Source organism: Cydia pomonella, chromosome 27, assembly GCF_033807575.1.
Source record: "Cydia pomonella isolate Wapato2018A chromosome 27, ilCydPomo1, whole genome shotgun sequence".
Classification (NCBI taxonomy): domain Eukaryota; kingdom Metazoa; phylum Arthropoda; class Insecta; order Lepidoptera; family Tortricidae; genus Cydia; species Cydia pomonella.
This window is the reverse complement of record NC_084729.1, coordinates 10,036,285-10,059,501: the sequence shown is the minus strand read 5'-3', so window position 1 is coordinate 10,059,501 and position 23,217 is coordinate 10,036,285. Positions and strand designations below refer to the sequence as shown.

The 23,217-nt window shown below is 38.1% G+C and overlaps 2 protein-coding genes and 1 long non-coding RNA gene across 3 annotated transcripts; 2 read left to right on the top strand and 1 right to left on the bottom strand.

Moving 5' to 3' along the window:
* Positions 1 to 40: 40 nt before the first annotated feature.
* Positions 41 to 5,121, top strand: LOC133532527 (uncharacterized). Its single transcript, XM_061871245.1, has 3 exons — positions 41 to 229; positions 1,329 to 1,464; positions 3,519 to 5,121. The coding sequence occupies exons 1-3, from the start codon at positions 167 to 169 to the stop codon at positions 4,868 to 4,870; spliced, it is 1,551 nt and encodes a 516-aa protein (XP_061727229.1). The 5' UTR covers positions 41 to 166; the 3' UTR covers positions 4,871 to 5,121.
* A 2,504-nt stretch (positions 5,122 to 7,625) lies between these two features.
* Positions 7,626 to 13,692, top strand: LOC133532525 (uncharacterized). Its single transcript, XR_009801718.1, has 3 exons — positions 7,626 to 7,659; positions 10,797 to 11,824; positions 12,568 to 13,692. It is a non-coding gene; the product is annotated as an uncharacterized LOC133532525 (long non-coding RNA).
* A 1,832-nt stretch (positions 13,693 to 15,524) lies between these two features.
* Positions 15,525 to 22,898, bottom strand: LOC133532596 (gastrula zinc finger protein XlCGF26.1-like). Its single transcript, XM_061871345.1, has 3 exons — positions 22,596 to 22,898; positions 17,743 to 17,937; positions 15,525 to 17,260 (listed from the first exon to the last, which is right to left on the bottom strand). The coding sequence occupies exons 1-3, from the start codon at positions 22,660 to 22,662 to the stop codon at positions 15,846 to 15,848; spliced, it is 1,677 nt and encodes a 558-aa protein (XP_061727329.1). The 5' UTR covers positions 22,663 to 22,898; the 3' UTR covers positions 15,525 to 15,845.
* Positions 22,899 to 23,217: the final 319 nt, after the last annotated feature.

Below are 23,217 nucleotides of genomic sequence, written 5' to 3'. Positions count from 1 at the left end.
GTTGGTCTGTGGATTTTTAGTGATTATATGCTCTTTGTTTATAACCTTTCGTGTGCTTTTGTGACTCTCATTATTGAAGTAAAAAAAGATATTTAAAACAAATGTTTACTCAGAATAAGTATTTTCTATATAAATAGAGAACACCAGTTTTGTGTAGACCCTAGTAATGTCTCAATCTGTAAACATAGTATCGGCTGAAGACTACATGAAGGTTGTTGTAGTTGTAGATTTATTTAATATTTAATATTTATTTAATATTTTTTAATATATATATACAGCATTACAGTCGAGACCAAAGCACTGTACAATTCAGATTATATGATAGGATTACATACTAGGAAAAACAGATCACAATCATCTTTCGTCCATCACCTCGCAATACCGCATACACATCTGATACACAGCCGTCCATCGACTTGCAAACATATCACAATCTGGTGCCCATGACAGAAGGGAGTTCAGCAGCCTTAGAGCCCGCACAGCAGGCGAGTTTTTATGTGCTACAGTGCGTGTAATTGGGACGGCCAAAAGCTTGTGACTTCGCGGTCGCAGGAGATTTTTGGGCACAAATGGAATAGCGAGTCTAACAGTTCGTCCTACCAGTTCAGGACAGTCTGTCTCGCCACGTAAAACTCCACATGCTGTCACCAGGAGATTGTAATTGCGTCTGACTGCAAGGGAATTAAAACCTAAAGATCCTAATAAGTACTTGGTCGGATATAAGAATGGATAGTAAGTATATAGCTTCTTATACAAGAACCTAAGAAATGTTTTTTGCACTTTTTCTACGAGAAGGGCGTATGTGATTTCAGCTGGGTTCCAAACAATACTTGCCGCCTCAAGCTTACTCCTCACAAGAGCCGTGTAGAGCAGTTTGATGGCTCTGGGATCGTTAAAATCGCGCACATTCCTGATGACGAAACCAAGTCGCTTATAACAATTGGCAGCTAATCCTTTTATGTGGTCATGAAAAGTAAGAGAGGCGTCGAAGGTAACACCCAGGTCTTTGACAGTTGTTACACGAGCTATGACTTCTGAACCAAGGACATACTGTGCAATTAAAGGGTTTGGCGAGCGAGTATAGGACATAACGCAACATTTGGAGACGTTGAAATGCAGTTTATTCGCAACACTCCATTGCAAAACCTCATTGATGTCTCTTTGCATCGCTTCACAATCCGCCATTTGTTTAACACCAAGCACGAGTTTTAGGTCATCTGCGTACAAAAGGCACCTAGTATTCTCTTTCAGAACTACCTCGAGATCATTTATCATGATGCCAAATAGCAGAGGGCCAAGAATGGATCCTTGACTAACTCCGGATAGATGACACCATGGCTACAGAAACTTCTGACTTGACTACTACTGCCTCGGCGCCTCGAATGCTGACGGTGCAGCGCGGGTTAATCGTGCCTCCTGAAGTCCTGCGGACGGAACTCCCCGAAGTTGCTTCTGCTGTTAATGGTAAGCTTACAGCATTTAAAATCCATATAGTTGTGAGTGCTACGTACAGTGATCGGCGAATCAGTTCAGTTGGAACTAAGGGTGGCACTGCTAAAAGGCAATACAAATAACTTTATTTTGCATGAAATATGGTATAAAAGATGGTCAGACAATATTATATATAACACATATTCCACCAGCACCTGGCATGCAAAAAACTTAAGAACTAAACATACAACTAAAACTAAGTTTAAACAATACATTTTTTATATGTAGACCCATCACTGTGTCGGCCTAGGCCATCGATGTTTTACGAAATTCCATTGCCGACGCGCCTCTCTCAAGCAAACGTAAAAACAATTTTTCACGCATGTTTTGAGAAACTAAATTTCTCTAAGACAATTACAAACAGCTGCCACCAGTGTTTTGGGCTGCAGCACGGACCTCTATTAGGCAGGTAGTAAACACAGATATTATTGACCTGTGTGGCTTCGTATTATTTGTCAGCCTCTAACCTAGTCAGTAATGACCCTCTACAAAGCAAGAGGTCTGCGGTTCAAATCCTAGGTAAGGGCATTTATGTGTGTTTATCAAGAGCAGCTTGTATAAATAAATAAATATTATAGGACATTATTACACAAATTGACTAAGTCCCACAGTAAGCTCAATAAGGCTTGTGTTGAGGGTACTTAGACAACGATATATATAATATATAAATATTTATAAATACTTAAATAGATAGAAAACACCCATGACTCAGGAACAAATATTCATGCTCATCACACAAATAAATGCCCTTACCAGGATTTGAACCCGGGACCATCAGCTTCGTAGGCAGGGTCACTACCCACTAGGCCAAACCGGTCGTCAAAACCGGTCGGTTGTATATAATTAACAAAAATTGTTTCTAAGTTATGGACACCCTGGAGATTTGGGTGTAAGAATGATATACACTAGCGTGCACTAGGCAAAAAATGGGTGAAAACTGTTATCATTATGTTTTTTATATCATAGTTGACACTGAGCCTAAAACAAGAATTTAATTATTTGCTTTTATGCCCAGAAATTAAAGATTCATTGTAACCATTGTTTGTCTTACAATATTATTGCGTCTAGTACCTTATTCGTGTAGTATGTTGAATGCAGGAGATCTAGACTGCTCAATAAAACAATAGTGGACTGTAAACACTATTTTTGAAACTGTTAGTTACAAAGATTTTCTATAATTTCGACACAATGTGATATGAGAGTGTTCGAGCTGTTATTTTTAGTAGTTATACACAGTTCAAAGGCTAAAGGGTTAACAATGTTCTTTTGACATCCTTAGTTATAACTAAGTTCCCTATAGGAAATATGAGAATTAAGCTTAAAATTCACTCAATATTGTATGTCAATGTGGACAAGATCATTTATAAGGAAGGCTATCTCCAAGTTCTTTCGTCGCTTTTGACTCTGCGTTTGTACTACTGGAAAAAAAATCCAGTAGTTACCACCAAAATGTTGTTAAGAGTTCAATACTAATAAAACAATTTTTATTTATTATTATTATTATTTATTTATTTTTTACAATGTCAACAGAATTAGTATTGAACGCTAACCAAATTTTGGTGGTAACTAGTGGGAATAACCCGTCATTTTCCCTACTAGCCCTTAGACGGGTACACACAGAGCGAGCATACGCGCGAGGCAATTTCCTCACGGGAATTATAATTAGTTGAAATTATAAGTCGATTTGCACTTTTAAAACAAATATAATTATATAGAGGTTACAATCAGCCAGTGTAGACGTGCCTCGGCCGAGGCGGCGTGCTCAGGCGAGGAAAACGAATGAACAATGATTGAATGAATGGCCGGTTTGTGCGTGAGGAAATTGCCTCGCGCGAACGCTCGCTCTGTGTGGACCCGCCTTGACGCATGCGTTCAACGCTGCGTTCATCGCACAAAACAAGCGCGCGCTTAAAACTGGTGCCTGTTCAAATTTGTGGGATTAGCTTGCCTAAGAAGACCCCAACCTTTAGGATGCAACCTGTGAAACGCCAAGATGAGTACTAATACCACGGCTTTATTTATTTCAGATGCAATACGCTCAAGTACCCGAATAAGGCGGGTGCCCTACCGTCTGCAGCCGGAAATCACACAACACACAACACAACAGCGTAAACGGCAACACACACCCACATACAACAAACGTGCACTCATAGCAACGCAGAAAAAACTCATGCAAACAACACCACAAAGAAAAAAGAAAATAACACTGCGACAATATCCAAGGAAATTTCACTGCCACTCATGTAATCTACCGTTCCCATCAAAGGAAGACTTAAACACTCACAACGAGCTAAAGCATCAACATAAGTGTGACGACTGCAAGATAGGTTACAGTACTAAAGAACAGCTGCAAGAACACATGTGTATGTTCTGTAAACTATGTAACAAATCATACACATACTACGGTACATACGTCACTCATTTTAGGAAGTATCATTACAAACCAACGTTTACATGCGTCGCTTGTGACGAGCATTTTAATAATGAAGATACGTTGACAGTTTATCGGAAAAGCTATGTCGCTTTTTACGCCCACTGTCCGAAGTGTGATTGTAGGTTTTCTTCGTTTCTGTGCTACGAATGTGGGGAGGCTTATCCAGATATGGACGGTCTTTCTAAGCACTCCCATGGCCAGGACTTAAAACACAAGTGCAGCATATGTAACGCACAATTTGAGCATGATTTTGTTCTGGCTTCACACATGCAAACGCATTCTTCTTCAGTTAAGACGTATTCGAAGGTGCCAGAAATAAACGAAAAAAATCAAGAGAACGTTGAAAATAAAGAAATTAAAGAGTCTCATGATACTAAAGTAGAAGAAAATGTAAACGAGAAATGGTTTGACAATGTGAAGGAAACATTTTATAAAGCTGTTGATAAAAATGAGTCAGTTAAAGATTTGGAAAACGACTGGATCGCTGACGCTGTCAAACAAGAGTCTGAAGATATTAAAACATCTGATAAAGAAGTGAAAATTGAAGATGATGAGTTAAGTTTAAACACTGCACATAGACGGACAAATATGCTTGGTAAAAGTACATTCGACAATAGAAAACAAGATGGAGTCAAGAAAGAATCAGAGAATTGGTATGAATTCAATATTGAGCCCACAGAGATTCAGTTTCTTTCAGAAGTACAAATCCAAAAGCATCAAAGAACAATAATTATTGTTGAAGATAGTGAAAATAGGAATGAAAAAATTAACAAAAGTTTAGATATTGTAAAAGTTGAGCCATCTGATTGTAATAAAGAAACAGGATTAGTAGAAGAAGCATCAAGCACAACACCATGCTTGGTTAAAATGGAACCTCTGGAGTTACCTGATGAAGTTGTTAGTAGTGAACCATGCCTTGCTCGGGTCAAGACAGAGTGTACGTAAAATTACTGTTGAACAAATGTGCCATTTTCAACCAAAAGGGTACTTATTGTTTGTTGCCAATAAGGTACTATGTCCATATAGCTTCAATATGAAATCAACCTTATCGACAACTAAAATGTGGTACCTTTTGGTTGAAAACGTCACAAATAGTAGTCTTCTATACTGTGATAATTCTATTATAAATATTTAACACATCTAAATATTTATTTTTATTTGTAAGTACAGAAGTTAAATAAAAAAATAGAAAGAGATTATTGTATTAATTGCATTTTGGTATACTGCAGCCTTACCACGAGTTTGACACTGCCATTTTCGCTAACGTCTGCGTAACTTACTTTCTATATATCTCGCTCGCACTAATATGCCAGTACGTGCCAGATGCAAAGAAAGTAAAAGCACATCGACTACCAGACAATCGGCACTTCGGCATCGCTTCATGGTAGGTATTCCACAGCTATAGGTGGCTGATAACAGCCACTGTGCCAACTCGCGTCTTATGCAAGTTTTAACTTCCACCCCTGGAGCATTTAGCTCTAACGACTCCTCTCTGGACGGCCAATGAAGGCAAGCCAGAGGTGAGAGTCCTGCGGGTCCACTCCGACCGACGAAGACACGCCAGAGACGGAGACCCTGACTGACTCTCGGGAATACTCGGGTCCGTAGGGTCGTTACTCCCCAACAGCTCAACAGCCACAAGCTATATGTATGTATGTATGTATGTATATATATATATATATATATATATATATATATATATATATATATATATATATATATATATATATATACATACATACATATATTATTATAAACTTTGTTTTATGGAGTGTGGAATTAAAAGGAGTGAAATCTCTTATGGTAGAACTGTTGCAAAAGTGTCCTGCTGTCAGCTATAAATAATAATTACAAATCTCTCCATAGTAGCACTAGAGAAGCTAAGAACCTAAGCGTTATTGACGGAGTGAAGTGCGCTGTCTATGATTTGGTTTTTTTTCCATTCCTTTCCTCCACCTTCCATACTTTGGTTGGTTGAGGTATGGAAGGTAGAGATAAGGAACGCAATCTCCATAGGCAGAACTTATGCAAAAGTGTCCAGTGGTCAGCTATAAATAATAGTTCCAAATCTCTCCAGAGTAGCTAAGAACCTAGGCTAGGCTTATTGACGGAGTGAAGTGCGCTGTCTATGATTTTTTTTTTCTTCAAGTATTCTAGGTATTGTAGCGCCACCTATTTAAGGTTTTTTGATGACACTTTATGGTATATGGAGATTTTGTTCCTTGCCTCTACCTTCCATAGGTTGAGGTTTTGACATTTTGTCACTCTAGCTACAGATTAGAAAAGGACTAGCGACCATACCCGGCTCCTAGAACCGCTCCAAGATCGCGATGCGGTGCGGTCGTGTGATACGGCATAATAAGCCGTGGATAAAAAAAGCGGCCAAGTGCGAATCGGACTCGCCCATGAAGGGTTCCGTACCATTTATGACGAATTAAAAAACACTACTTACTAGATCTCGTTCAAACCAATTTTCGGTGGAAGTTTGCATGGTAATGTACACACAGGGAGGGGGGGGGGGGGGCACATTTTACCACTTTGGAAGTGTCTCTCGCGCAAATGCGGTTCACAAAATACATCTACTTATACTTACTAAGTGTCAACAGTATAGTTCTTATAGTTTCGCAAAAAAAGTGGCTGTGACATACGGACGAATAGACAGACAGACATGACGAATCCATAAGGGTTCCGTTTTTTGCCATTTGGCTACGGATCCCTAAAAATGACATCCGAATAGGCAAAATACGGGCAAGTGCGAGTCGGACTCCCGCATGAAGGGTTCCGTACCATTATGTATAAAAACAGCAAAAAGAAAAATGTTTGCCCCCCCTTAATATTTATTTTATTCTGTTTTTAGTATTTGTTGTTATAGCGGCAACAGAAATACATCATCTGTGAAAATTTCAACTGTTTAGCTATCACGATTCATGAGATACAGCCTGGTGACAGACGGACGGACAGCGAAGTCTCAGTAATAGGGTCCCGTTTGACCTTTGGATACGGAACCCTTTTTTTTTTTTTTTTTTTTTTTTTAACGTTGGGGAAATGCTTTTACGCATGCCACCTAGTCCGGGGGAAACTAGGGGCGATGACGGACTAACCAGTAAAGGACTACCGTCTAAAACCACCAACGAATGCCGGCTCTGCCTTAGATTGGGTGCCGCAGGGTCGCTATCAGCATTCGACCGCGTGCGCTGGATACGGAACCCTAAAAAATGACATTGAAACATTTGAAATGACAATTGACAGTGATAGATCCGTAGTTTGTCTTTTGTCTATAATTTACCAACTTTACCAAGGCAGAAAATAATATTATAAACATTATACCACCATTATCCTATTTAGAAAGGTTGCTAAATATTAAAGAATACAAAGAAGAACATTCCATATCGAAACGAGATTTTAGTTCACGATGGAATCGGCAGCGTTACAGGACGCAGAGAGTGTTTGCGTGAAAGCTGAGCCTTGTGAGGATGTTTGTATGACAGAAAAGCCCACGTTCGTGAGTGTGTCTGTGAAAGTTGAACCCTTGCTGGATGATGTGTGTGTAAAAGAGGAGCCCAGGTGCGATGATTCGTCTTTAAAAGCCGAGCTTTCGTGGTCAGATGTGTGCGCTAAAGACGAGTCGCTCAGTGAGAGCTCGGCGGCCGCAGCGGCGGGGCTGTACGGCGACCACGTCGTAAACGATGAGCTAGTGCTAGAGGAGCGGCGCGGCGTGCGCCACGCACTAACAGGTCAGTTGTGGGTTCTAAACATTTGTTACATTTATAGCAAAAACAATTATGGTAATAGAAAAAGGTGCAGTTTCGGTTTATAATTTTGAAATTATTAAAAAGCAAAGTAAGTCACACAACATTAAAACAACTTGTTTTATTTACGAGTTTAAACTGTTTTTGTTTGGTGCTTTAGACCAATTACATCCACCGTTTCCGATTTCAGGCCCGAAATCAGTCCCAATGTTTGTGAGGCATGTCTACACTGGCTGTATTGTGTGTGAGGGAATTACCTCGCGCGTATGCTCGCTCTGTGTGGACCCGGCTATTGAACCATTTTTTTTTCATTTCGGATATTATAAATGATGTGCTGATAATTGGTGAAATGGAAATATATTCTCTCTCGGGCCTGAAATCGGGTGATTGGCACTTATGACCTAAATTTGAAAGGCTTTCATGCATTTTAAGCTTTTATTTATGTCAACTGTTGTTTTTTAAGTTGTAAATATACTACTGATATTCAGCAATATGATACCATTAAAAGAAAATCAGCCTACCCCTCTCAGTCCCCAAAATAAGAAATATGCGGTTTGAACTTATTCAGAGTTGCTGTAACTGTTCCGAATTTTAGATATCTACTCCAAACAGTCTCTAAGAAAAATGTATGTAACACATTTTTAGATTTAACACACATAAGAGCTGCACAAACAAAGTTTTGTGCGGAGCTCTAAAAATATCATTAATAATGAAACTTAATGAAAAATTCCTTCTGATATTACAGTATTAGTACCTGGGCGACCGAGCTTTGCTCGGTTATAACTATTTATTGTAATATGGTGGTGTATAGGTGATAATCTTAACTAAATTTTTTTACTAAATTAAACATGTCTAAAACAATAAAAATTAAAACATTATATATAAACTTGAACATATAAAAAAAAAACAAAAGTTAGTCACCCGGGCGAGATTCGAACCCGTAACACTCGTTTAGCAGTCCGCGTCTTAACCTGCTGGACCAGACGGACAGTGGCCGGCAACACGAAATTAGCGACCATATTCTGCGTCGAAAGAAAAACGCATGAAAACTCGAAAACACGCGTTTTCCCAAACATAAGACTAATCTAGATCGATTATTTACCCCCAAAAACCCCCATATACCAAATTTCAGCGAAATCGTTAGAGCCGTTTCCGAGATCCCGGAAATATATATACATATATATATATACAAGAATTGCTCGTTTAAAGGTATAAGATATATTATTTGATTTATTACACTGAAGAAATATTTATTGACTACTGACCACATATCAGCCACTGTATATTTGCCCTGCCGTTTAAAAATATTGCCAAAATATTGTCAAAAAGAAGTTATCAAGAATTTATAGAGTTGGATTGGTTTTTAAAAAAAAAATTTGTGTATGGGTTTTTTTATTAAGTACTCCTTGCTTCGGTTGGATAGTCTATTTAAACATAGAAAGTAGGTACAGATTATACTGTCAATAAATTTTTCAAAACACTTGCTCCTAACATGGTACTTATTGAACCATATTTAGGGTCATAAGTCTCATAACCCTAGATATTTACATCATCATCATTATCTTTTAAGAGCATGGCTCTTGTCGGTGTCTACATATTACACGCATGCTTTTCTAATATACTGTTCCACTTGTGCGGTAATTAATGATAATAATCCGATCGAGTTAAGATTGTAACTAATTGCTAATAATATGTATGGAGACAGCCTTTTTAAATTGGTTGAGAAGATTTTACAACTAGGTCTAGAGGCCCGAGCGGCCGGCAGTATGACAGATCTTAGATGTTTACTATTAAAATTTGATTAATATGAAAATGTATTTGTTTTAATTGCAAGTGTGTTGAAAAACGATGTATAAACGCATGTGCAGTGGCAACACATTTTCTTATTGCGCGCTGCCTTTCAGCTCGCGCGCTCAATATCTCCACACGTGTGTAATGAGTTTAATGAGCAATAGTACACTTGTATCACAATGTACTATAAAACTTTAGATGTATCAATATATGTATACTCCTACTGAAAAGTTCTCTTGAAATGAAGACATTGTTGTGACAATATAAATTCTTAATTTAAAGTAAACTTGGTTGATATATTGGCGGCAGATCGTAAGGTCTGGCAGATCGTGAAATTCCTAGCCATATCGTGAAACGTGAAAATCATTTTCTCATTCACTGAGCGGGATCCTATCTCTGGCCAGTTTGCCCTTCGTGCATCTTGCATCTGAAGCAACCTAACATGCCCATACTTCCTATCTAATGGTGTAATGTGACTACCATCAAAACATTACACAGGAACTTGAATTGAAAGTGTGAAGGTTACTTTGACAGCGTCCGCCATAACACCTATAGCTGACCTTGGCGCTGTGGGCAAGACTAGTATATATTTTTTTATATTTTATATATCGGAGATAACAACATATACAGATGTTTCCTTGGATATATCTCACTAAGAACACATAGTATATTCAGATGCGCACTGCGATAATACTTTGCTAAATTTGGATACAACAAAACCGTGCCTACATTGTTGGTAGCTGAACTGTTGTGTGCTTAGGGAATTGAAAGGTAAAGCTTACAGTACTAAGATAACATAGGAAGGATAAGAAACATTTAAAGATATATTTTAGTAACAACATAGTGCAGTTCAGTTCAGTTGAAATATACTTTATTCATGTAGGATTAGCAACAAGCACTTATGAATAGTAAGACAGTATTATTTACATATAATTGTCTTAAGCTAATTATCAGAGCAATTTATTGATGTAAATATTATTCCATATCTAATGAAGGGGGGGGGGGGGCCCCTTCAAAAGTCGGCAGACTATTTTGTATAGAAAATATACAGACAAGGCGTCTTCATTTGTTAAATCCTCAAAGTTTGTAATTTTAAGAAACCCGGCTTTGTTTTATATAATAAGTATTCACTACACCTTATAAAACAAATCCTCGCCGCGTCTGTCTGTATGTTCGCGAGAAACTCAAAAACTATCAACTGATTTTCATGTGGTTTACACCTATCAATAGAGTGATTCTTGAGGAAGGTTTATGTGTCTAATTTGTTAAAGTTTTACCCGAGCGAAGCCGGGACGGGTCGCTAGTAATAAAATAAAACAATCTTGTTGCAGGGAAAACTCCACAGAAGAAAACGAGCGGCAGACCCAAAACTTACCAATGTGCCCACTGTGAATACGCATCAGCTATGAAGTCATGGTTAATAATGCATTTGAGAATACATTCTGATGAGAAGCCATACCGATGTAACCAGTGTAGCTACGCTAGTAGATATAAACATCATTTACAAATTCATGTAAGGAAACATACTGGGGAAAAGCCATACAAATGTGACCTGTGTAATTATGCCAGCAGACAAAAAGGTCCTTTGCTAGTTCATGTAAAGAAACACACTGGCGAAAAGCCTTACAAATGTGAACAGTGTAGTTATGCTAGCAGCAATAAAGATCTTTTGCGAGTTCACGCAAGGAAACACACTGGTCTAAAGCCTTTCAAATGTGATCAGTGCAGTTATGCTAGCAAACGAAAAGGATCTTTGATAGTACATTTAAGGAAACACACCGGTGAAAAGCCTTACATATGTGACCAGTGTAGTTACGCTAGCAGCCAAAAAGCTCTTTTGCAAGTTCATGTAATGACACATGCTAATGAAAAACCTTACCGGTGTAACCAGTGTAGCTTTGCTGGTTATCGCAAAGAAAGTCTGACAATTCATATAAGAAAACACACTGGTGAAAAGCCGTACAAATGTGACCAGTGTAGTTATGCTAGCAGCCGTAAATATAGTATGGTCCTTCATAAAAGAAAACACGCCAGTGAAAAACCTTACAAATGTGATCATTGTAGTTACGCCAGTTTTCGCAAATATGATTTACAAGAACATGTAAGGACACATAGTAATGAGAGCCTTCAGTGTGACCAATGTGATTATACTAACAGAATAAAAAGAAATTTGCAAGTGCATTTAAGGAAACACACAGGGCAGAAGCCTTACAAATGTGACGAGTGTAGTTTTGCTACTATTTACAAAAAAAGTTTACAAGTCCATAAAAGTAACAAGCATTCTAAATAAAATACTTTACCAGAGCGAGCTTACAAGTATAAATAATTATTCACCATGATCTTGAACAGCAGCACAAAGGTAAGCTGCCATTATTTTAAGTTAAATCTTCGTATAAATACGAAAGATTGAATCGTTTAGTATGAATACAAGTAAAATATATATTTTATGTATGTTTTTTAACAAACAAAAAACAATATAAATAATAATAAAATAATATAAAGGAGATATAAATAAATATTATAGGACATTATTACACAAATTGACTAAGTCCCACAGTAAGCTCAATAAGGCTTGTGTTGAGGGTACTTAGACAACGATATATATAATATATAAATATTTATTAATACCTAAATACATAGAAAACACCCATTACTCGGGAACAAATATCCATGCTCATCACACGAATAAATGCCCTTACCAGGATTTGAAACTGTGACCATCAGCTTCGTAGGCAGGGTCACTGCCCACTAGGCTAAACTGGTCGTCGTATATTGTTGCTAGCGCATATAACACGAGATAATATTTATAAAATAAAATATCTTTTAGAAGGCGGTTTTTTTTGTAAGATTAAGTTTTATAGTATAGTTATCATCCGTTCGCAATAGATTTCCTCTTTTATGCAAAAATTCCTCGCATCTTTTGTGTGAAACAATTCATATGAGAATTAAATAATCCAAGCCAAATAAAAAAAATATATATATATTAGTTAATCAAAATACTTGTCTGTCAACTCAACTTGTATTTATAGCAAATGATACAGTTTTTCTTTAGTAGTTAAAATAGTACTGAAGTGGAAGTACTAACCATAGTGTTGTCCTCAGGCCTCAGCGGCAACCGCGAGCGCTCGCGCGGCCTCGACGTGTCGGACGCGGAGACCAAGAGAACTACAGCCGGAGACCGCACTGTTATTACACCGGGCTACGTGTAGTAACCTTTTTCTTGCCAAAAAAAATGAATCATGAGTGAAGGCTCCCTTGAATCGGTGGCGCCTAATGCGCATATGAGCATGCTATATAGGGTACGGAGATTGCTTACCATCAGGCGGGCCGTATGCTTGTTTGCCACCGACGTAGTATAAAAATGGTTTTAGTTACACATACAACCCAATTCCTTCACCTAATGCGTTTAAAAACCGAAAATTACGACTAGCATAAAAATGAACTGTATTGTTATAACCGATTTCTTATATGAAAATGTAATTATTGCAAAATGATTATATATAGTGCAATTTGTTTTTTTTCTCCTCGTCATCTTTAATGGTTGAATTAAGACTTCATATACCAAACTATAATCGCTTATTTTTCACAATAGATTCCCGATTCAGCAAATAAATTCATAACGAAATGCTTTACTCAATTATAATTAATTCGATCAATCACGTGTCGCTGTGGTGAAGAGGAATTTAATGAATAAGAAGTGCGTTGATGTCTTTTGTACTATCTTTCTATCTACTGATATACTTACCAATTTCGAATGATTATTACATTTTATATTTAAAAAAGTATGGTACAATAGTGATGAAATCAGGCTTAGATATATGCCTTTGCACCTAATGTTGTATAGTATTTATTTATGTATGTATTTGTAATTGTATTTAGTTATGTTTCTAGGTTTAGCTACTTCTTTAAACTGTCGTCATGTACATATTATCTTAGTTTTACTACCATTTCGTATGTATCCCTCTCAGTTGCTTAAATGTTAGCTGGAAGAGATCCCTTAAGGGGATAAGTTCGCGTTTGTACACATTTACAGTACTACTACTAGTACAGTGTTTACTACTACTAATACTAGAAATATGCTCACAATGTAACTTTTATGTAAAGTTAGAGACAACATTAAATGTTCAATTTATATCATTTAAAATAGAGATATCAAATATATCTGCCAATCTAAACGCATATCGGTCTTGTTAGGTGTTAAACGTTAATAAAATACAGTGTTTTAATTGTTTTTATTTTATTTTGCCCAAAGGGTTTAGCAAGCTAAGCTAAGAAGATTGGCCCCCGCCTTGGTTGTAATTTGAGGTGCAGTAGTGGCAGGTCCTAAGAACACTGTATGCGTAATATCAGCCTTCGATCTTCTTTTGTTTCAGACTTATCCACGAAAATGTCAAAAAATCAAGGTAATTTTTAAACTGTTATTGCAGCTAAACCAAGCAAGCGAAAGCAACCAAATAAATTCAGAATTAAGGAGCATAAAATGGGGTTCATAATGCATATTTTTACAAACATTCATTTCCTTGAACTTGGTGAAAAAAATAATGTTATTTTTTTCTGCTCCATTTTTTTGCCACTTCTCGCGGAGACACAACTATCAAAAAAAATTACTTGATAAGCCACATTTGTTAACTACGTGTCCATTTAAAAACATTTTGAAAAATCATGGTGCGTCATGTCAAAAAAAAACAATTACGAAGATATGTTTACTATATCATATTATAACAATAGAGTAGTACCAACTACCTAGTGGCAAATGTGTCTGTGGTATAACTTCCTCTTTCGTTCATTATGAAATAATAAATTGACACATTTTCTAGCTATTTCTTATGCAATTTTAATAATGTCTGAAAGAAGGTGTAAATGTTGTAATATATGTTTACGCAAAACAAATGGAACTAAAAAAGTGATAAAGAACGCTGCAAAAATTGATTGCTTTATGTATTATTGAATTTTTTTAAAATTTATGCAAATAAGAAACGAAGTGGGTACATAAAGGTATTGGATGTAAAGTCATTGACAAAAACATTTTTTATTACCATTCCATATTAACAAATAACTCGGAACAGCAAACAGAACAATACAATTAAGAAATAGCTAGAAAATGTGTAGTTGTAAATGTATGACATATGTACGTCATTGATCAATGACTATTAATTATTTCATAATGAACGAAAGAGGATGTTATACTACAGACTCATTTGCCACTAGGTAGGTAGTAGGTACTACTCTATTGATATAATATATTGTAGTAAACTTATGTTCGTAATTGTTTTTTTTTTTTAATATGACGCACCATGATTTTTCAAAATATTTTTAAATGGATACGTAGTTAACAAATGTGGCTTATCACGTAATTTTTTTGATAGTTGTGTCTCCGCGAAAAGTGGCAAAAAAATGGAGCAGAAAAAAATTACATTATTTTTTTCATTCAAGTTCAAGGAAATGAATGTCTGTAAAAATATGCATTATGAACCCCATTTTATGCTCCTTAATTCTGAATTTATTTGGTTGCTCTCGCTTGCTTGGTTTAGCTGCAATAACAGTTTAAAAATTACCTTGATTTTTTGACATTTTCGTGGATAAGTCTGAAACAAAAGAAGATCGAAGGCTGATATTACGCATACAGTGTTCTTAGGACCTGCCACTACTGCACCTCAAATTACAACCAAATCCCTTGCGGGGGCCAATCTTCTTAGCTTAGCTTGCTAGACCCTTTTTTCTACTATAATATTTGATAATGCCAAAAAAAAAAAGATTCTAATGCTCACGGTCTCGAACCGGTTTCTTAGGATTTATTGTCTCCTTATCAAACCACACAGCTACGCAAACATTGAACTTTAATGACATGAACATTGAATGTGCTGTCGAAATTATTGTACACTTTCTGCTATTAGGGGGATTACGTATCTCCGTCGCCGACTGTACATGTAAAGAGTGTTAGATGACGTCGTAGATCTGATTTGCTAGTACACTTGTTACTGTTATTAGTACAGTCAAAACGTTTTATCCCTAATGTGTATCGTCTCATGTCTTCGTAAATCTGGTTTCCGCCTCGTCTTGTATTCGCAATAATTACACTGGAAAGGTTTTTTACCCGTGTGTATTATTACATGTCGTCGTAGTGTAGCTTTGCTTATGCAATTGTAGCCACAGTTGCTACACTCAAAAGACTTTTCCCCAGTGTGTATCCTCTGGTGTCTTTGTAAATCTCAGTTCAGTATGCACTTGTATTCGCAATAACAACACTGGAAAGGTTTTTCACCTGTGTGTATTATTACATGTCGTCGTAGTGTTGCTTTGCTTATGCAATTGTAGCCACAGTTACTACACTCAAAAGAGTTTTCCCCAGTGTGTCTTCACGTGTCTTCGTAAATCTCGATTCACTCTGCACTTGTATTCGCAATAACTACATTCCCAGTGTGTATGCTCTCGTGTCTTCGTAAAATTGGTTTCTGTCTGCACTTGTATTCGCAATAACTACACTGGAAAGGTTTTTCACCCGTGTGTATCATTTCATGTCGTCGTAGTTTTGCCTTGCTTATGCACTTGTAGTCACAGTTACTACACTCAAAATACTTTTCCCCAGTGTGTGTCTTCTCGTGTCTTCGTAAATCTCGTTTCAGTCTGCACTTGTATTCGCAATAACTACATTGAAAAGGCTTTTCCCCAGTGTGTATGCTCTCGTGTCTTCGTAAATCTGGTGTCTGTCTGCACTTGTATTCGCAATAACTACACTGGAAAGGTTTTTCACCCGTGTGTATCATTTCATGTCGTCGTAGTATTGTTTTGCTTATGCACTTGTAGCCACAGTTACTGCACTCAAAAGACTTTCCCCCAATGTGTGTAGTCTCGTGTCTTTGTAAATCTCGTTTCAGACTGCACTTGTATTCGCAATAACTACACTGGAAAGGCTTTTCCCCAGTGTGTATCCTCTGGTGTCTTCGTAAATTTAGTTTCTGTTTGCACTTATATTCGCAATAACTACACTGGAAAGGCTTTTCACTCGTATGTATCATTTCATGTCGTCGTAGTCTTGCTTTGCTTTTATTCTTGTAGTCACAGTTACTACAGTCAAAATACTTTTCCCCAGTGTGTGTCCTCTCGTGTCTTCGTATATCTCGTTTCAGTCTGCACCTGTATTCGCAATAACTACACTGGAGAGGCTTTTCATCAGAGTGTACAAATTGATGACGTCGTAGAACCGCTTTGCTTTTGCACTTGAAGTCACAGTTACTACAGTCAAATGGCTTTTCCCCGGTGTGATTAATCTCGTGTTGTCGTAAAAGATCTTTCCTTATGGACTTGTAATTACAGTAGTTACATTGAAAGGGTTTGTCACCAGTGTGTATCATCTCGTGAGTTCGTATGGTTTTTCTATTACGGCTCCTGTGGTCACAGTACTTACATTGATAAGGTTTGTCACCGGTGTGTATCAATTGATGATTCCGTAAATCCCATTTCCTGCTACTCATATACTCACAAGTGCTACATTTATAAAGTTTTCTATCCTTGTATGACATTTCCTGGTCTAAAAAAATGTTCTCTCGGGTCGAATTACGCGACGGTCCTAACGACAAGTGAGCGCGTATGTGTTTCTTCAAAACCGACTTGTTCGTGAACCGTTCGCCGCAATGGTGGCACTGATAGCTGGCGGCGGCGGCGGGCTCGGCGGCGCGCAGCTTGTACGTGCGGCGCCCGACCCGGCAGCTGCGCCGCGCCGCGTCCGGCAGCAGGCGCTCCAGCCTGACCGCGCATGAGCGTCCCCGATCCGACACACAGAGGAAGCCAGCAGACCCTGCAACACGACGAAATATTTATTTAATACCAACAAATCCGGATCAGTGGTCTCTGGCATCTTTGCCCATACGGAACAGAGGTTTGGGCATACAGCGTGCTCGTGATATCATCAGTCTACCGACCTTTCTATCGCGATTCAGCGTGGCAACGCGGCGAGCATGATGGGCACCTTTGCGTCTGGAGGGGGCTCGAAACGGGTTGTTTGACTAGGTTTTTGTATTTGTGTCTTCTTTTATGTTAAGTTTGAATTTTATTTGTGGGACGAGGCGTGTGTGTGTGTGTGTGTGTGTGAGCGCGTGTGTGTGCGCGCGCGTGTGTGCTCGCGCGTGTGTGCGCGCGTGTGCGTTTGCGCGTGTGTGCGTGCGCGTGTGCGAGCGTGTGTTGTGTGTGTGTGTGTGTGTGTGTGTGTGTGTGTGTGTGTGTGTGTGTGTGTGTCGAAGGCGGTGTAGCTCAACTAATTTCAAAAATAAAAAAAAATACCTCTCACCACCAGGTCAACTGTGGGGCGGTGTGGGTGCTCCGGCCCCAGCACGAGCTCGTCCTTGACCTCGTGCTCGGCGTACAGGCCGGCCAGCATGGCGGCCTCGCTCACGCCGCACCCGTTTGTGCTATCCACGCACTCCTCCTTCACACACTCCTCTTCATCAATGAATTCTGCTTCCTCCTTAACAATGACTGAAACAAAATATAAACAAATTAAAACAAAAAAAATTACTTTCCTAATCCATGAAAAGATAAAGTGCTAGTCAATAGCCGGGTCCACACAGAGCGAGCATACGCGCGAGGCAATTTCCTCGCGCACAAAACGGCCAATGTAGACGTGCCTCGGCCGAGGCAGAGCGTACGTTTTCCTCGGGCGAGCGCGACCTTGGCCGAGCCGCTCGGTGTCGGTTTTTCGGCATGCTCAAAGGCGCCTCAGTCAGTCGTTTGCCGCGCGCCGGTCAGGACGTGTTTGTTTGGTGCGCGTGGTTATTTTGTTCCGTACATCAAATTGGAAAATATGAATAAAGACCAATGTTGCAAATTAATATACTTTTACGTAGCAAATACATGATATGGTAGGCTAGAGATCCCAACTATATGGATAGGGGATTTAAAATTTAACAAATAGACTGAGACTGGTGTACGAGTTTTCCATCGTTAAATATCGCTGCGTGGGAAGCATCATCTCCCTGAAAGTGATACCTTTCTTCAATTCGTGTCTTGCCATTTAAATTTTACGTGTAATTGTGAACATAACAAGTCAAATCAGTCCTTTTTAGGGTTCCGTAGCCAAATGGCATAAAACGGAACCCTTATAGTTTTTAGGGTTCCGTAGCCAAATGGCATAAAACGGAACCCTTATAGTTTCGCCATGTCCGTCTGTCTGTCCGAGGCTTTGCTCCGTGGTCGTTAGTGCTAGAAAGCTGAAATTTGGCATGGATATATAAATCAATAAAGCCGACAAAGTCGTACAATAAAATCTAAAAATTTAATTTTTTTTAGGGTACCTCCCCTACACGTAAAGTGGGGATGAACTTTTTTTTCGCTTCAACCCTAGAGTGTGGGGTATTCAAGAAACATTTTTTGATAAAGTGAATATATTCGGAGATAATCGCTCCGAAAGAAAAAAAATGTGTCCCCCCCCTCTAACTTTTGAACTATAGGTCCTATAAATATGAAAAAAATCGTGGAAGTAGAGCTTAAGAAAGACATTAAATGAAAACTATAGCGGATATGATCAGTTTAGCTGTTTTCGAGTTATCGCAAAAAGTTTTCCCTTCATAGTAAAAAGACTTACTTTAATTAGGTACTGATTATGCAAAGCCTATTTGTTTAACTCGGGTGAAAGGTACCGTTTCATCCCTTGGTTAACAATTTACTATACTTTAAGCTCCAGTTTAGCTTATTGTGACGGAAGAGTAACTACGGAACCCTACACTGAGCGTGGCCCGACATGCTCTTGGCCGGTTATTTTTAAATGCGTTTGAAATTCGTCTTACTCCATCACCTCAAAGAGCCGATTTCCGTATCGTGATTGATTTTATAGAATTGTTGCACCCAAAATCTCCTCCTGTTAGTTTTCGTTTTTTCTTTTGGATTGCTTTGAAAAGAAAAATAAATCATACACGAGCTACGGCAGTGAATATGTGCAGCACCATTTTGAACAGCTGACTGAGGGACGCCATCTTGCTGAGCAAATTGGCTCGGCTGAGGCAAACGTACTGAGGCAAAAGTTACACGAGCACGCGGCCGCGCGAGGCCCATCGTTTGCCGCGCGATGAAATTTCCTCGCGAGGCCTAATCAGTGCTAACCTGTTATATTTACTTGCGTATTTTTACATGTAATTAATGTTCCCACCCTCCTATCGCAAAAACAAATACTTACGCAAATAAATATAACAACCCACCACCAAAAGTACAAAACTCATCGAGTGTCGTTATCTTTGCGCAAAGTAATATTTTTTGTTTTAATTAGTATGGATTTTAGAGAAATTGTAACACACATTTTCCAAAATTAGTAAATATTACCAAATATGATTTTTAGTATGAAGGAAATTGAATGGGTTTCAACTTCGCCTAGAATTAAATAACGCAAATTTTTAGTTACTTTAGCTATCCTAAGTTTCATACGAATCTTCATACAATTTTTCTTTTTAATTTGTTTCACTACAACCAGATGAATTTGTATATTATAATTCCAATTTCTCACATGAAATATTAAGGGCATGCTTCGTTTTCGCAAATTCTACTAACAACCTTTGTGATGGTCCTAGGGTCACTTGTTTCTAGAGATCTGCCGCTTCGAGGCCTCTGTTCAAAATACCACATACTAAATATTATAGGGACATTCTTACACAAATTGACTATTTGTATAATAAATATATTGTTGTCTGAGTACCCACAACACAAGCCTTCTTGGCTTACCGTGGTACTTGGTCAATTTGTGTATTTTATTTAAGCCCCACGGTAAGCCAAGAAGTCTTGTGTTGTGGCTACTCAGACAATGATATATTTAATATACCGGGCAATAAAACCGGACAAGTGCGAGTCGGGCTCGCCCACCGAGGGTTCTGTACTTTTTAGTATTACATCATCTGTGAAAATTTCAACTGTTTAGCTATCACGGTTCATGAGATACAGCCTGGTGACAGACGGACAGCGGAGTCTTAGTAATAGGGTCCCGTTTTACCCTTTGGGTATGGAACCCTAAAAACATCCATGTATAAATGTATAAATCCTTTATTTCAGACAGTAAAGTAAATTTCAATTTTTCTACATTTCTTGCATTTTTTATTCCTGTCTGTGTGCCATTTATTGGCAAAAGGCCTCCTCCAGCCTTCTCCATTCCTCTCTCGTCCATGTGCTTCCTGCTATGGCTTTGATGTCGTCCACCCATCTTCTAAATGGTCTACCTCTTTTCCTTTTCTTATGGCCTGTGAACCAGTTCATTATCGTTTTCGACCATTTTTCTTTGCCTCTTATTGTATGGCCTGACCATTTCCATTTTAACTTTTTTATTGTTTTTGTGACATCTTTTGTTTTGGTGAGCTTCTTTATGGATTGTATTCTTATTTTATCCTATAGTCTTTTTGATGACACCCAGCCAATGAAGCATATACGCCCCACAGAAACTGACGTGACACTTGCAATAACGCAAATTAATACCGATTTAGAAGCTGTAGCAGGTTGGTCCAATGACAATGGTCTCATCATTAACCCTAAAAAATCTGTCTTCATTATTTTAGGAACGAAAAAACAGATTGCTAAAGTACGTGGCCTTGAAATCGATTTGCGAATATCAGGGCTGCCTATATTAGAAGAAAGTCAGGTAAAAAATGTAGGCATCGTAATGGAGGAGTCGCTGCGATTTGAAGCTCATAAATTCCAAAATACCAAAATGTTATTTTTTTTCAATTCAATTCAATTCAATTCTCGGGCCTTGCATAAGAAAAAGAACAGAAGTGTGCAAAATTCATGCATGCGTTTCTGTCAAGATATCCCTCGCCGCTCACATATTAGCCCTTACCTCAATAAAGCGGGTAAGCTGAATATGTCAAATAGACGAATATTAAAGCTTGCGGCTATGGTATTTACGTTTAAACAATCTGGCATTCCACCATATCTTGCGCGTAAACTTGAATGGAAGCCTAACCGAAAGTTGAAAGGTTTGCGTGAGCAACAAGAGCGTATCTCCCTTCCACTATTTCGGCTTCAGTCATTTAGAGGCAGTTTTCGCTATGCTGCGTCCAAATGCTGGAACAATTTGCCGCCACCCGTAGTTAACAGTAAGTCCCTGGCGGTTATCAAAATGTGTTGCAAGGCATATTTACTGGACCTCCAAAAGAAAGTAACATACACTTTTGGTTGAATGACCTGCTCTATAGATATTTAAATTTAGTTATCATTTTTTTTTTGTATTCACTGCGTATTGTTCGTTTTTGCTATCCTGTCCTAAATGTAATAGTGTTAATGTTTCTGCTGTCCTTAGCTAGATGTACAAATACGGCGGTGGCAGAATAACAGCGTCCGTTGCTGGAAGTCTTTAAGGCCGCTGTGCCCCGAGGCCTTTTGGCGCAGACATTAGCTGAGCCACTTTCCCTTTCAATTAGTTTGTAAGCATTATTGTGTACTTTTATTATGTACCTATAATTAAACTTTTTGAATAAACTTCTTTATTATATTATTATTACTTTTACAGTGGTAAGAAAGCAGAGGCCATCTTGCTTAAAAATAAAATTGCAGCCATTTACAGGAGTGGAATTCACTTCCTGCAAATCTATTCCCAGACCACTATAATTTGGATCTTTTTAAATCGAGAGTGAATAGACATCTTTTAGGTAAGCATGTTCCATCCTAGACTGCATTTTGGCACTTACCGTTACGTGAGATTGTGGTCAAATGCTTACCTTTAAAAAAAAAAACTTGAAATTTACTGGTTTTTTGTGGCTTATTAGGCATCAATAACAACAAGAACCAGGCAAAATATATTTATTATTGCAATTTGAAGGTGGACCCTTAAACAAACCAGATTTCCTACATTTCTGCATTCAAAAAGACTCAATTCAAGATTCAATTTTTAGTTATAATATAGATTGTGCCGTGTAAAGGATTAAAGCGTAAAAAATATTTATATATCACACCTAGTCCCATCAAGCCAACTCGATCAATAACTTAATTTTACTACAAAAATGCTTTCACTACTTTATTAAAATAGCTTGCATGGGACAACAAAGTGTATTTGGTATTTAAACGTCTAAGATACTACATTTTCATACAGCAATAGTGTCAATAATATTAGTGACAGTGTTCAATTATAGAAACAAATGTGAGTAAAGTTAGTGTGTGCTCACCACGGCCAGCAAGCCACTCGGGCTCCTGCTTCACGCGCGCCATGTCGCCGCCCGCGCTCGCGTCCATCCCGCACTATGTTTTACGTCCAAAACTGCATTCACAAGAACATCAAGCACTACTTAAAAGTTTCAATCAAAATCATAATATTATTCATGTAATATCATATTTTATGGACGATTCTTATGCAATTGCTGTTTAAAACAGTAGATGCAACCACACAAAATGAACGAAACCAGCGAATGAACAACAAATCAAATAATCTCATTATATTGTAAAATAGATGACTCTATTGATGACAAATTATATATATAACCACAATCAATAAATTTTTCGTGTTATGGCTCCATCAAGCTATACGCTATTACGCAGATTACGCCAAAGACCATTTAATTTAAGCACTACGTTCTATACGTTGGATTACGCTTTATTTACGATTATTGACAATGACATTTGAGTTTGACAGATGATGATGTGGACTACGGACCTAGAAAATAATCCGGACAGTGTACATTGGCCAAAAGTGTGTCGACATGAGAAGTCAAAGATAGGGTTGTTTCCATCTACAAATCTTAGGGCAGAATTGTATCCCAATAAATTCTTTTGGATTATAAGAACATGTTA